Here is a 14,597-nt window from a genome sequence, read left to right as displayed (position 1 = left end):
CAACCCCTCATCGGGGAGGAGATGTTGCCATTTGAGGGTCCAGTGTTCTCAATTCCCCTGGTCAAAGCTTCTGAATGATTACCCTTATCAATAACCCTGACTATCAGGGTCTTGTTTTTTTGGGGGGGAGGGGGGTTGTTGAGACAGTTTCTTTATGTAGCCTTGGCTGTCCTGGAACTCTGTAGACCAGGCTGGTCTCAGAATTCAGAGATCCTGCTTCTGCCTCCTAAGCGCTGGGGTTAAAGGAATGCATCACCACTGCCTAGTCTATCAATATTTATGGAGTGAATCCTTTTAATTTTTTTTTTTACTCTGACAGTTTCATAATATATACGATATATTGGTCATATTTACCATGACTACCCCTCCACCTGCCCCAGAGTTAATTTTTTTTACACTTACTTATGCTGAAAAAGAATGGATTGAATGCATATATGTTCCATGGTGTATGTGTAGAGGTCAGAGTAGAAGTTGAAGGAGTGGAGTGAGCATTCCTATCTTGTGGGTTTGAGGAATTTAACTCTGTCAGGCTTCCCAGCAAGTCCTTGCCTGCTGTCACAGCTTTAGTTGTCAACTTGGTACACCCAGGGAAAGCAAACTTGAACCGGTGGAACCTTTTCTTGACTGTTAACGTAGGCCTAGCCTGCTGTGGGTGGTACCATCTCTAGACAGGTGGGCCTGGGAGGGACCAGCTAGCAGTGTTACTTCATTGGTTTCTGCTTCAGGGTCCTGCCTTGAGTTCCTGTCTTGGCTTTTGCATGATGGACTATAACCATCTCCCTGTTTTGCTTTTCTAAATAGGATCTCACTGTAGCCTATGATGAAACTCGATATGTATCCTAAGGCTAGGATTATAGATATTAGTTTCCATGATCAGTTTGAAATGGTCTTTTTTATTTGTTTTGAAGACTGGATTTCGCTTTGTAGGGCAGGCTGACCTCAAACTCACAAAGATCCACCTGCCTGCCTCCTAAGCTTTGGGATAAAAGGTCCTCCTGTTCTTTAGATGTCTCTCCTGTATGTGTTCAGACAGCTTTTTTTTTTTTCTTTCTGCTTAATATCAACAAGGATTCCCTCTTTTTAAGCTATTGCTATGTGTTTAAGAAGCAAACTTTAAAACAAAGTGAGAGACTAAGACCGACTTTAAAAAAAGCAGTGCTGTGGCACACACCTATAATCACCGTTCCAGACTAGCTTGCATTACAGAGCGAGACCCTGTTCAAAAGTAGGTATAGTGATTGCTGCCCAAGTATGAGGACCTAAATTCGGTAGTACACCCGGGATCTTAGCACAGGGCGGCAGGGAGATGGGAGGATCCTGGGGTTCGCGGGCCTGCCCAGCTAGCAACGAAGAGAGAGCGCAGCTCAAAAGCTAAAGGTGGGGAGTGAGACCCGATGTAGAGCGCTGGTGGCCACAGGCACCCGCAAACAAGCTGTAAAGGTGGGCGGTTCTGACTGGTTCAAGAGTCGAGAGCGTTCCTTCGGGCGGAACGCAGCCGCAGGCCCCGCCCCATGGCGCGCCCCGCCCTCTCCGGCGCGCCCGTTCCCATGGCGACCTGGCGCCAGGCTCCCGCAGCGGGTACTGAGCGCGGCCGCAGCGCCTTCATGAGCGGGGCGGGGGTGGCGGCCGGGGCGCGGCCCCTCAGCTCTGCAACCCCAGGCTCCCGGACTGCGGCCCGCCCACGCCCGCGCCCTCCAGTCGGCCTGCAGCACGCGGGGCCGCCGCCGGCTCCGCTCGGGATCAACGAGGCACAGAAGCGGATCCTGGACCTGGAGAAGAGTCTGCAGTTTCTACAGCAGCAGCACTCGGAGACGCTGGTCAAACTCCACGAGGAGATAGAGCACCTGAAGCGGGAGAACAAGGGTGAGCCCCTGGGTGCTGGCCCGGCATTTACAGCGCTAAGGCCACGGCCATCAACTCTGAACAGTCTTGGAGAAGAACGTGGGCGGCTTCTCTTTAGTAGAGCCCGCCGACAGGCTTGGTCCTCGTGTGGTCCTTTTGTGCCCACCAGCCCAGACAGACGCTGACCCTCTTGTGCACTCTGCCCAGAGCAGGGTATGGCCCACCTCGTTTTTCTAAAACCGTTGCGGAAGTTAAACAGCAAAGCAAGTGCAAGTAAATGGTCACCAACTAATAGCATAAAGATCATAGGCAGGGATTGCTTGGATACTGCCCTACATCCCTTCCACCTCTCAGAACTTCAGGCCTCTGTGTGACATGAACGGGCTCCTCAGTCTGCCTCACACCTTAGCTAGCGCTCCTCAGCTTCTTCCCACCCAGGGCCTGTGCTCTCTTCCTGGAATGCCGAAGATCCTCTCTGGGCACCTTACTACAGTAGGACCCTCTTTTGATGCTTTCCTGAGGTTCTCCCTGTGTCTGAATGTCACACCCCACTAACCCATTGCTAGGGGCTCCTGTCCCTGACTGGCCCAGTGGATAGGCTCCTTGTTGGGGATGACAGGGATCAGCCAGAGGCATTTCTGACCTGAGGTGCCTGAGGTCAAGGCTTGGTGGAAAAAGCTGGTGGGACCCATGGAAAGAGGCCACATTTCTGTTTCGAGTGGCTGTAGATTTTAGGTGTGATAATGAGTATTTACTTGCTTTCAGAACTCCACTACAAGCTAATCATGAATGAGAAGCCTCAGAAAAAAGGTAGGACTCAGCTGCTTGCTGGGAGCTACCACTTAGCACTCGTGCTCATGTGGCAACACCAAGCCCTGCATGCTAACTCAGGGGGGGACCAGTTCTGGGCATTTGGACACATGCCACTTTCCCCAGCCACAGCTGGCTTGCTTGCTCTCAGCACCAAAAGCATGATGAGGTCTGTATAGTAGGAACAGTAGGGAGGCTGCAGACCCTCTCTCTGCTGAGCAGAACTCCTGAAATAGGAGTGGCTGTGGCAGCCTCCATCCCCTGGACCTCATTACTCTGGGAAGTTGATGGCAGCTGTGGTGCCATCACCACAGTGAGGTGATTGTCACTTTGGGGACTCCTTCCTGCCATCTCCACAGCAACCTTAGGGATCTGAGAACCTTCCACTTGCCCATAGTGGCTTCATCTTGTCGGTCCTCCAACAGCACAGCCCAAGGGCACATCAATTGAGTTCCAAGGTTCTCTTCTCTAGTAAGCTTTCAGGTCATCTGGTGATCTGATTGTTAAAGATGTTTGCTTGGAAATATTCCAATCCTGGCATGCCCAGGCTTGCTCTTCATGAAGACATGCAGAGAGCAGTGGTGGGAGGGCTCTTCTCCAGCACAGCAGCATGAGTTGGCATACTGTTTGAGCCCACTGCAGCCCAAGTTGGTGGCCCCACCAGTGAAGTTCCTGGTGGCCCTGTCAGGACGTAGAGGTGGGAGTGGAGGCTGTGCTTGGTCCAGGACCTGCCTCAGGGCCAGCTGCTCCTTTGGTCACAGGTCCTCTGCTTTGCAGCTGGCCCCTGCAGAAGCCTTTCCAGAGGTAACTGCTCCTGTGGGGGCTCATCTAGGTGTGTAGCTACCGTAAGGTAATGTGGAACACAGCCTTGCCAGGCTTGGGGAGGCCCTGCTTGAGCATGAAGGGTCAGTTTCCTCTCAGGCTGAGCCCTGCATTTCCCTCCACAGGCAGCGTCTCTACATCCAGCCTTCACTCCAACAAGTCCACCACCAACTCCACAGCATCCAGTGAGCAAGGGACCCAGACTGGGGCAGCCTAGAGTTGAAAACCCTTCTCTGTGGTAAAGGGGGGCAGTCCCAATATCCTGTGTACAGAAACAACCAGAAAGGGGACTGTGGGCCAGGAGCCCTTGAGGGGAGGTCTGGCTGTCAGTGTGGTACAGCCAGATGATGTAGCAGGCCCACACAGGTAGGGTAGTGAGTAGTTGTATCATTTACAGAGGAACTCAAGCAATAAGTCCCCAGCCCATTTCCTTGTGGGAGGAGGGTATGCCGCTCCACCCACAGCCCTGACCCCCTGCCCAGGCTGTCCTTCCATTCACCTCCTAGAGGAGGCTAGATGCCTTCACTAGAAGCAGCCCCAGCTGACTAGCAGGCTTTGGAAAATAAACACATACACGCCAGATCCCAGGCCTCTACAGTTTCTTCTACCCAAAAGAAGCCAGCATCCACCACTGATTTTTCTGGCACGTTCAGCAGGCACCACCACAGGCTTCACTCTCTGTAGCCCTCTGGAGAGTTTCTCTCTCTTCAGGACAGCAGAGGGCCTCTTGGGTACATTGTTTGAGCCTAGAGAATAGGTCTGTGGCTTCCAAGGCCCTTTATGATGGCCCTGTTGGTGTGCTTTGCAGCCAACTCTCAAGGCAAGACCAGGCCCCAGCCCACCTCCTTCAAGAAGCAAGAGCTGAAGTCTGACGCCCTCCAAAAGACAGACCTGGAAGAACAGTCACTCAGCAGTGCTGCCCTGTTCCACAGCAGCAAGCTGGACAGAGCCCTGGGGGCACAGGGACAGGCCAAGTAAGGCCTGCTTTGCACCTGAGAACCAGCCCTGCACCCCAAGGGCCCCAAGCTTACCCTTAACTAGGTTTCCCCTTGGGACCAGCAGGCTACCTTGTCTCCACAGACCTGACTCCATTATGATGAAAATAGGCTCCAGGGAGCAGCCAGTTGTCGGGTTGCTGTCCATCTACTGGACACTATTTTCTTCTCTCCCCTGGGGTGGGGGGTCCTGCCAAGACCCCTGGCTGACCTCATCTACAGGGGACCAGTGGAAACCCCTAAATTACTGTTTTCTCAGAGAAGAGAAAAAAAATGTGATGTGGCCTCCTAATTAGTTTGCTGGGAGGGGGGTGGGATGGGGGACCTGGGTCTTGATGTACAGTCCTGGCTGGCCTGGAACGTACTCTGCAGGCCTTTCTTTACCTGCCTCTGCCTCCTACGAATGAGGACCACAGGTGTGTACCACCACACCTGGTTATTAGTTTGTTTTTACCAAGAACACTTGAGTTGGATCCCTGGGCCTGACAAGACTGGAGCAGGCACATGTCTGATCAGTCTGCCTTTGGGAGGCACGAGCTAACAGTACAGAGCAAGACCAAGCTCTGCGACCCCACTTTCCCCAGAAGTCAGGCGCCTACTTCTCTGAAGCCCCAACTCCTGGATCCACTCTGGGCAAGAAGCATGCTGGGTGGGGTTACCTGGCAGCCAGCTGGTTGCCTCCTCAATACAGCAGGAGAAGAGACAGACCTGGGTCAAAGCTGGCTGCAGAGCACCCTGGCTAGTGGGTCATGGAAATAGGCCTCATCCACACTGGCAGGCATGAGTGCTGCCCCAGGGAGGTTGTGGGTGGGTGGCTAGACCATTCATTCCCACAGGTCGCCTCTGGGCTGCTGTAATGTTTCAGAGACGAGGATGCAGAGCCTTCTAATTCAGGGGCCACATTGGTGGGGGGCAGCCATGGCCGGCAAGGGACAGGGATGGTCCCCTTACTGAGCCTGCCCCCGCACCTGCGCAAGCCCACCACAGTGCAGCAGTGTGAGGTGGTCATCCGTCAGCTGTGGAACGCCAACCTCCTGCAGGCCCAGGAGGTGAGGCCCTGGGCAGGCATGTGACCCTTAATGCCAGTGGCACAGGACACTGTACCCACCATGTCTTCCCCTGCCTTTCAGCTACAGCACCTCAAGTCACTCCTGGAAGGGACCCAAAGGCCCAAAGCTGCAGCCGAGGAGGCTGGGCTGGGCTCTCCAAAGTGAGTGCCTTGTGCCCGGCACCCTGCCCCAGCCCAGAGGAGGTGTGGGCCTCATGGCTAACTTCCTTTCCCAGGGACCAGGAGTCCACGCAGTTCCCCAAGGTCACTGCCAAGGGCCTCTCTAAGAAGTGGTGAGTCCCAGGCACAGGGAGTGGAGTGGGTACCCCCAGTTTGATGCTGCAAGGGACAGGAGGGTAGGGTGTCCAGAGTAAAGCCAGGCAGGCCCTGCTCCCAGCACAGCCATTAATTCCAGGGCACCCTTGAGGCAGCTGGCGGCTGCTTGTCATGACTGTCCTTTCCTCCACCCAGCCTAATTCTGAGCCCAATGCCTGCAGCAGAGCGGGCCATCTTGCCTGCACTCAAACAAAGCCTGAAAAACAACTTTGCTGAGCGGCAGAAGAGGCTGCAAGTGGTGCAGAGTCGGCGCTTGCACCGCTCCGTGCTGCTGAGCCGGCGCCCCGGAGTCCGGCCGTCCTCTCTCGATGGTGGTTCACAACAACCCTATTTTTCAGCCACACGAAATTCCAAGGCAGACAGAACCCATGATAGATAAAGTACTTGCATTCAGAACTGAGGAAACTGTCTATTTTCTCTATTATTTTACTACTGCATTTATGCAAAAGCACATTATAAAATGTTATTCACCTGTTGAATGAAAATAAAAATTGTTTCTCCAAGTCCTAAGCCTCCTTCCTCACAGTTGCCAGGTATCCCTCCTGCTCTGGAAGTGCCCTCTCTAGGCAGCCAGGTGCACCAGCAGTCTCAATGGCATTCTGGAGCCAGTTGGCTTCATTACTGGACTGGCCTGAAGGCATCACTTCTCAAATAAGACACTGTCCTGAACTGCCTGGACAACAATCAGGCTGCACTGAGCTGTTTGGGGGATCCCAGGACAACAGCTGAGGGAGAACTGTCCTCTCCAGGTCACACTAACCCAGAGCAGCTGCTGCAACCCAGAAGAGGTCAACTTATGCCTACTCCTGCCCAGCAGCACAGACCTCACAGCACCACTGCCACTCCCTGTATTAACCTCAGTAGAACTGGACCAAGCCCGGGGCCTGAATCAGGATACAATGTCAGCAAGTGGATCAAGCCCAGTCTCCCACGACAGACAGCACCATAACAGTGGGCCCAGACTCACAAAAAGGTAAATGCAGCCAACTCCTGACAAACACAGGAATAATAAATTTATTATAAGAATCATATGACAGAGTAGTGCACATATAAAAAGGGAAATTTTTCATCAGAGCTCTACCCATTGCTGCCCAGTGTGGCAGGTGCCTTACGGCCACAGCACTCTGAAGGAAGCCCGTACTCCTGGTGGTGGAGAGAGTAAGAATATGGTGTTCTGAGGCTGTGGGTCCCAATGACAGTCATGTCTCATAGCACTAACACAGGGACAGCCCCTACCCACCCCAGCTGGCCCTCCTCCCAACAGCACTCTGGGGAAGTCCTGCTAGCAGCAGAGAACCTGCTGCTGCCTCACTGGCCTTTCCTTCAAACTGAAACCTGTGCCCTCGATGCAGAAGTATTCCTGTGATGTGTCCACATGCCTGTGGCTGGGGAACTGTGTCTAGTGAGGGTTTCCTATGTCCTCCATTCTCCAGACACAAGTACAATGGTACTGTGACACAGAGACGCTTAGATGGACCTGAGTTCTCATGCTACTGAGTGTACATGAAGTCCAGAAGGGCTGTAGGAAGCATGGCTGTAGGAAGTGTGGGGCCTGACTTCTGGAAGAAACCATGGAAAACCTTCCTGGGAACACCGTAGGCCCTCATGCAGTCAGCTCCACAGCTATCTGGCCAATACTGCACAAAGCATGGGGAACATGTGGCAGGCCCCCAAGACAGAAAGTAAAAGCAGGAAAGCTAACCTAACCCAGGCCCTCGAAGAAGCCAATGCTTAGTAACGTCTGGTAGGTGGTGTAAAATCTGTAGCCAGAAGTTCAGGTTCGCTAGGCGGCTGAGAGGCAGGCCTGGTGGATGCTCTGGGCCCAGGTGTTGAGCAGGGCTGTGACTGAGTGCTTGTCAGGGAGCTGCAGCAGCCTGGAGGTCATGCACTGGTGCACTGACTGCAGAAAGGGGTTGGCATCTGTAACACAGCAGCGGGAGCTGTGAGGGCCAAGCCTGGTGAGGCAGCCACCGCCCGAGTCAGCTCTTGCCCCACTTCTGGGAAGGAGCACCATTCCTTAGTCCCCAGCGCTCCATGGTGGTGGGATCTTCAAGTCACACTTTCAGTTAAAAACTGGAATTCGTATGTCGTATGGGGTACTGTTCCCACCCAAGGGGCTCTCCTTGGAGCCCTATCACACAGATGGAGCTGCATGAGCTCATGCTGGTGGCCCTGGGTCACCTTGTAGAGCTCCAAAGGAGTATCATGAACTTGACTGCCCTCCCCCACTTGACAGGTACCCTGGAACTCTACAAGGGACAGTAAAGGACACAGTGGCTCTTCTATCTCCAGGCAACTGCTGTGAGCCTACCCTGCCCACTGGGGAGATGGGAAGCATCTTTCTGCTGTATAGGGACACTGAATACCCAGAGACGACCCCTGCCTGCCTTGGGTCTCCAGATGGTTTCTCTAGGTTCACCCACCGTACTGCCACTGATGGTCGATCCACATTGGGCTCTGAGCAGGGTAGTCAGCAGGCACACTGATCTCCAGTGGTGGCACACTAGGGAGGTCCTTGTCATCTGTGACACAAAAACTGCACATATGACCTGGCCAAAAGCCTGGCAAACACTAACACAACCCTGCCCAGCTCAGCCTGCTCCTGAAAGGGCTCTCTGTTCTCCACAGGGTTCCACTGAAGCCTGCTGCAGACCCAGAGGCTCTAAAGATTCTCAGGCTCTAAAGCCAGGAAGCACCTGTGCAGACAGGATCCTGCCAGCTGTTTCCCCAGGGCCTCTAGCAACCACAGCTACCTTTGTGACTTAGGGGCTGGAGGATCTGAGGAGTTGGGTCAGGGAATGAAAAGTGAGGCTAGAGCAGCAGTGTGGCAGGCCATGGAAGCACAGGGCAGTCTGCAAGTGTGCGGCTTGAAGGCCCTGGTGATTGGCCTCCAGCATGGATGGTAAGCACTCACCCCGTCCCCAGACACTCACCCAGCTTGCAGATCAGGTGGACAGTGCCGTTGTTGCTACAGTGAGAAGGGTCCAAGTTCACCAGGAACTTGGGGTCCAACCTGGCTACTTCACCTTGCAGCACATTGGGAATGCTCTGCCGCTCATCCTCCTCAAACCTGCGCTTCCGGGAACACACCACTGGGGACCTGGAGGAGGGGACTAAAGTGATTATGCAGATGTCACACAACCTCTGGCCGGCTGCTTATCACTAGGCCCAACCTGGGTGTACATACACGATAGGTGGGCCATGGATGGCCATCATAGCTGGCACGAATGTGCGGTACAGGGAATGGTTGAAGACAGGCGAACGGATGTTAGCCAGGACTGCATCTAGGAGTGGCTGGCACAAGTCCTGCTGTTTGGTTGGGAGAACTGGTGGTGGTGGGGGTGTGGGCTAGAGACAAGATGGGAGACAAGGTCAGTGTCCTAGGCTCAAGGCCTCATCATTCTGAGGGGTCTTCCAGACCCCAGGGTCCTCAACAGCCCCCACCCTGATGGAGTGCAAACAATGATGGCTGACTCTGAACCTATCTCCAACCTTGCAGCCTCACTCCCACCCCAGTACCCTCACCCCGAACAGAGCTGGCAGACACAGGACTGGGGGCTGTGACTTCTTCCCTTCTCGCTCCCTTAGGGAGCATTTCCAGGTCAGGTTCTGTCCTTGACAGCGCTAACTCCTTCCACAGGGAGGGTCCTGGGCTCCACTCACCACTGCCATGTCATTCTTGAGTTTCTCCAGGGCAATCTCACACTTCTGCAGGGTTTTCAGGGGACACCTAAGGAGAGGCACATGATCTGACACTGCTGAAGGGCTAGACCAGGTGATCCTTGGGTGCTAGTTCCTATCATCATCCAGGCAGCCTCTGGGGTCTTGGCCACTGGAAACCATCACAGGAGTCCCAGCCCACTAGCTTCTTCCAGAACAGACCCAGCAAGTCGGGTCTCAATCTCACCCAGGCCAGCTCTGGGCCCATCTTGGCTCTGGAGGACTGTGTTGCTCCAACAGGCCCACCCAGCAGTGACTGACAGACAGCTGGGAGGACCCTCCTGAAGGATAGCAGAGTCTAAGGTGAGCTGAGCTGTGACACTTCAGTGGGTGTGGAGATACACCCATGCACACAGTCCTGAACATTGGTGTTAACACCCTGTGGCTGGTAGGCAGAAGCTGGAAGCCTGGCAGCCAGTGTTCATCTTTATAACTTGTGCACATGGCTGCAGCTGGGCCTACAGCCCATGGGGTAAGCGAGACACAGCTGTCTGCCAAAGGTCACTGGCAAGTCAGGGAGAGCTCAAAGGCAGACTCAGCTAGCCAGTCATAGGTAGTTAAAGGTGGGGCCACTACAAGCCAGGACTATAGTGGCCCATGAACTATGGTCTGACAGTGACAGGTGGAAATGTGAGGCCCAAGAAGCCTTGAACAGGGTTGAGGGGTAGGTGCTGGATGGTGCAGGCAGGGTTGAAGTTTTGGCACACACCTACTTGTGAAGCCGTCTGTATTTCATGTATGGGCCAAAGAGCTGCCGGACCCTTTGTTAAAGCCACCTTGTCACCAAGTCTTGGGGACTGTCTGTGAGCAGTATGGCAGTATAGCGGTATAGCACAGTCCTGCCCAGGGCCCTAGAGCAGTGCTCACCGCTTAGAGGGGTCAGTGAGGATGTCCAGCAGGCTCTTCATCTTACTCAGGTCCTTTTTTCTGTCTGGGAGAGAGGGACACTAAGAAGCAGGCCCTGGAAGCCCCGCCCTGCCCTAGTCTGGGCCAGCCTACCTTCATTCTTGTCGATCTTGTTGATCATGCGTCTCAGGGGCTCGATGTACTTGGACAACTGCTTCAGCTTATCCAGGTACTGCTGCTCTTCCGCCTGGCTGGAGCCAGCTGGGCTCATGACAGAGCTGGGGTTTACTGGAGAAGACAGGAGAGGTAAGATGGATGGCTACAACCTGTGGGGCAGGTGTCACAACAGGTCCGAGGGTCCCATGAGCCCTTTACACAGTTTGAGACCTTGGGAGGGGAAGGGGCATTAGGCACCTTGTAGAGCTGTCCAAACAGCCCAGGCCCAACTTACCAGGGGTGTTTAAAGGTCCAGGAGAGGGGACACTGAAATTCTGCGGGGTACGTGCTGTCACTGGGCTCTGAGAAGGCTGCGGTGAGGGACTAGGCAGGAAGCTGCTGGGGGATGGGGCGGGGCCGGAGCTGCAGCCAGGTGAATAAAAACAGGTCTGAGCCCAGAACACCATGCCAGCTCTGAGGTTGGAGCAGAGGGAGGAGGGGGCTGTGTGCATCCCCAGCAGCCTACCTGACATTGGAGTTGGGTTGTGAGCCAGGTTGTGGGGATGGCTGTGGGGGAGGGGGCATCGACTGTGGGGTCTGCACCTGCTGGCCCGGTGATGGTGAAGACAGCATGGTGAGGCTGCTTTGGCTGACCTGGAAGTGAGGAGATTTAGCTAGCTCCACGCTACACACACACCCTGCCCCACCTTCTGTCTTATCCACCCCTTTTTCTCTTCAAGATGCTACACACCCAGGCAAAAGCCTGGCCTCTGGGTGCACATAGCACCTGGTATCCAAGGGCTGGAGGAAGGCCAGGTGGACAGCCTCGGTCCTTGGCGGGGGAGGGGGACATGAGGATTTCAGGTTTCTGGACTGGGATAGCTGTGGTAAAGGCCTGCTTCTCAAGTATTGATGTGTAAGGAGGGAACCTAGGAAGGCCTTATGCTCTGTCATATTCTGCATAGCCTCGGAAACACTTCATTAAGGGTTAGTAAAGACTGTCCTTGCCAGGTGGTGGTGGCGCACGCCTTTAATCCCAGCACTTGGGAGGCAGAGGCAGGCGGATCTCTGTGAGTTCGAGACCAGCCTGGTCTATAAGAGCTAGTTCCAGGACAGCCTCCAAAGCCACAGAGAAAACCTGGCTAGAAAAACCCCCCAAAAAAACAAAACAAAACAAAACAAAACAACAAAACAAAAAAAAAAAAACCCGAAACAAAAAAGACTGTCCTTGGCTAGCCTATATGGACAGTCTTCCTGTATGCCACCATGAGTCTTCCAGTCTGACTCTAGCTCCAAGGACATGGCCTTGGATGAAGTGACTTGTGTGTGCAGAAACTGCTGCCTCACCTGATCTTACCTGGGGTGAGGTGGCCAAGGAGCCACATGCATATCTATAAGTGGTACTTACTGACTCCACAGCACCTCTGGATAGCATGGCAGAGCCTACTTGAAAGGACGAGTGACTTGTATCAGAGCTCCCTGGGCTCAGAGAACCTAAGGATGGCTTCAGAGGCCTGGCTCTGTTCACAGAGGTAGCTGGCCTCTACTGACAATGCACATTTGAACAACAGACATAGGGTGGACTGTACCACCACTAGCACCAGGGCCACTGACTTTTATCTAAGAATTCCTAGAACTGAAGAAATCACAGAGCCAGGCAAAGGCAACAGGATATACACACCCCCACTTTTCAGCAGAGAAGCGTAAGATGCTGCCCATTGTTCTCTTATGATCCTGGGACACCCTGGAGCCATACCAACTCGAAAGGCCCCAAGCATCCAAGGGAGCACCTCTTACACCCCAGGCAATCACTGTGCACCAAGCAACTCCACAGCCTGTATCGTGGCTTACAGACCAGCCAGTTCCACAGACCAGGTCAACCAGTTGCCTCTCCCAGTTTACTAGACACCGATGCCCATGTGGGGCCACACCTCCACATCCCCCCACACCATCTCTGCCACATCATGGGGACTGCTGGGTAAAGATTACTATCCATGAATAGGTTCTTAACTTCTCAACTGGAAATAGGTGCAGATTCAACAAGGAAAATGATTCTTTCACGCACCTGCTCGCCCCACCCACACTGGCCAGGCCAAGGACGACATGGGTCCTGGCATGACAGCCTGTTCAGCCATCTCTGAACTACTGACTAAGCTCACAGACCCAAGTTTAGTTCCTAGAACCCACCTGGAGCAGCTCACACCCACCTATAAAATTCCAGCTCCAGAGGACCCAGTGCCGCCTTCTGGTTTCTGTGGGCACTGCCCTCACATGTACAAACCTCCACATAGATACACACACAAACATAAACACATAATTAAAAATAAAATCTAAAAATAAAAAAGTGTCCCAGACAATGCTATCATGCTGTGACCAAGAAAGCCCTGCACAGTGGGGAGCAGGAGAGCAAATTCAGGCATCAGGCTGCTGGGCAGTCACCCCAGCCTTCCTCTGAGCAGAGATATACCCTGACTTGAGGTCAGAGGTGGGCTGGGTGGACAATGTGGGGTCTCTTATGAGCATCCAGCACACCTGTGGTGCCGGGATGCATCAGAATCCATGGACACAGGAGGCACATGTCACACAGATCATTAAAATTGCTTGGAATCAACTTATCAAAAGACCCAGAAACATACAGTTCCATGCAGACTACAGAGGGTACAAAAAAGACTGGGGTCCAAGCCCTGCCCTGTTGGACAGGCCTTCGCTATAGTGAGTTATTGCCCCTCACATGTTCTCAAGAGACCCTGGAACCCCTTCTCTTTCTCTGTGCCAACTGCCTACACACTTGATACTGGCTGCAGCAGTTGTCCTTGGCCACAGTTTAAAGCTCAGGCATATTACATGGGACAGTTAGGCACTCAGAGGGACACAAGACTGAACAGGGCCACGTAGTAGGAAGAAATCTCACAGTTCATGTCCCACCTTAACACCCAACTTGGGCACAGGACACATGCTTTGACACCCTTTGCCCTTGCTGAGGACATAGCAGTCCCAAGACATGATGCTGTAGTCTAAGAAATGAAGCAATAATCAGGAGAGCATGGGAGACAGAGAAGCCTCCAATATAGGGAAAACCCCAGGACCCAGCCAAAGGGACATGCCTTTGGGGACAAGAGGGTCTCTCCTGCCGGTGGTGGCACATGCCTATAATGCCAACACTTGGGAGGCAGAGGAAGGCCTAGTCTACAGAGCTAGTTCCAGAAAAGCTAGGTTTATTACACAGAGAAACCCTGTTTCGAAAAACAAAACAAAACAAAACAAACAAATGAGGGTCTCTCCTCTATCGGGAAGCCTGGATTTCTAACAGGAAGGAAAACAAACCAAGGGCACCTTTCACCTCCATGACCGGGAAACTCCAGCCCATTAGAAGAACATTCTAGGAGTCAGGGCCAAGTTACTCAAGTCCTAGTCATCACAGACACCCCTGGTACAAGAAGCAATGCAAAGACTTATCTCTAGCCGGAGTGACCTAGCAAGGAGCAGAGGCCTCTTGGGGGTGGGGGGACACAACGGATGGATGGATGGGCACTGGCTGTGCTTTCTCAGGTCACATTCTTGGCCCAGGCATGGGCATGTCACAGGTGCTAACAAAGGCTAGCGTGGCCCCTGAGGAAGAGCTTCTGACAGACCTGTGCACACCATCTGTCACTTGCACGTTATAGGCATGGACCACGGCGACCAGTGGGGTGGCTTGCTCAGAGTCTCAGGGAAAGCCCCGGCACCACAAACATGGTGCTTCAGCAGTGGTGACAGTCTGCTAGGATAGATCATGAGGGAGCTACACATCATAGCTGGGTCAGAAGAGTCTGGGAAGACTGTTGAAAAAGAACAAACAGGAGATCAGCCTGGTGGTGGTGGCGCATGCCTTTAATCCCAGCACTCTGGAGGCAGAGGCAGGCGGATCTCTGTGAGTTCAAGACCAGCTACAGAGTGAGTGCCAGGACAGGCTGCAAAGCAATACAGAGAAACCCTGTCTTGAAAAACCAAAGAAGGGGAGGTCAGAGGGACCACAGCTGGGG

At 53.6% G+C, this 14,597-nt stretch overlaps 2 protein-coding genes across 8 annotated transcripts in view; one reads left to right on the top strand and one right to left on the bottom strand.

The window, feature by feature from the left end:
- Window positions 1-1,421: 1,421 nt before the first annotated feature.
- Ccdc74b (coiled-coil domain containing 74B) lies at window positions 1,422-6,350 on the top strand. Its single transcript, XM_027413176.2, has 8 exons — window positions 1,422-1,863; window positions 2,608-2,652; window positions 3,600-3,659; window positions 4,283-4,448; window positions 5,335-5,518; window positions 5,600-5,679; window positions 5,754-5,810; window positions 5,989-6,350. The coding sequence occupies exons 1-8, from the start codon at window positions 1,512-1,514 to the stop codon at window positions 6,230-6,232; spliced, it is 1,188 nt and encodes a 395-aa protein (XP_027268977.2). The 5' UTR covers window positions 1,422-1,511; the 3' UTR covers window positions 6,233-6,350.
- A 491-nt stretch (window positions 6,351-6,841) lies between these two features.
- The window catches only part of Med15 (mediator complex subunit 15), a 63,802-nt gene continuing 56,046 nt past the window's right edge, over window positions 6,842-14,597 (bottom strand). For 5 of the 7 annotated variants that reach the window (XM_027413169.1, XM_027413172.1, XM_027413174.1 and 2 more), the window contains 9 exons: window positions 11,102-11,229; window positions 10,871-10,998; window positions 10,573-10,707; window positions 10,441-10,504; window positions 9,517-9,583; window positions 9,041-9,201; window positions 8,787-8,953; window positions 8,277-8,375; window positions 6,842-7,773 (listed from right to left, as the gene is read on the bottom strand). In XM_027413169.1, the coding sequence (XP_027268970.1) occupies window positions 7,637-7,773; window positions 8,277-8,375; window positions 8,787-8,953; window positions 9,041-9,201; window positions 9,517-9,583; window positions 10,441-10,504; window positions 10,573-10,707; window positions 10,871-10,998; window positions 11,102-11,229 (1,086 nt within the window). In that variant the 3' untranslated portion in view covers window positions 6,842-7,636. Of the gene's footprint in view, window positions 7,774-8,272; window positions 8,376-8,786; window positions 8,954-9,040; window positions 9,202-9,516; window positions 9,584-10,440; window positions 10,505-10,572; window positions 10,708-10,870; window positions 10,999-11,101; window positions 11,230-14,597 lie in introns of all 7 variants that reach the window. The other 2 variants (XM_027413175.1, XM_027413171.2) reach the window with 2 other exon arrangements.

This window comes from Cricetulus griseus, chromosome 4, assembly GCF_003668045.3.
Source record: "Cricetulus griseus strain 17A/GY chromosome 4, alternate assembly CriGri-PICRH-1.0, whole genome shotgun sequence".
Lineage (NCBI taxonomy): Eukaryota > Metazoa > Chordata > Mammalia > Rodentia > Cricetidae > Cricetulus > Cricetulus griseus.
Note: the sequence above shows the minus strand (reverse complement) of the source record. Positions and strands in the feature narration are given on the sequence as shown.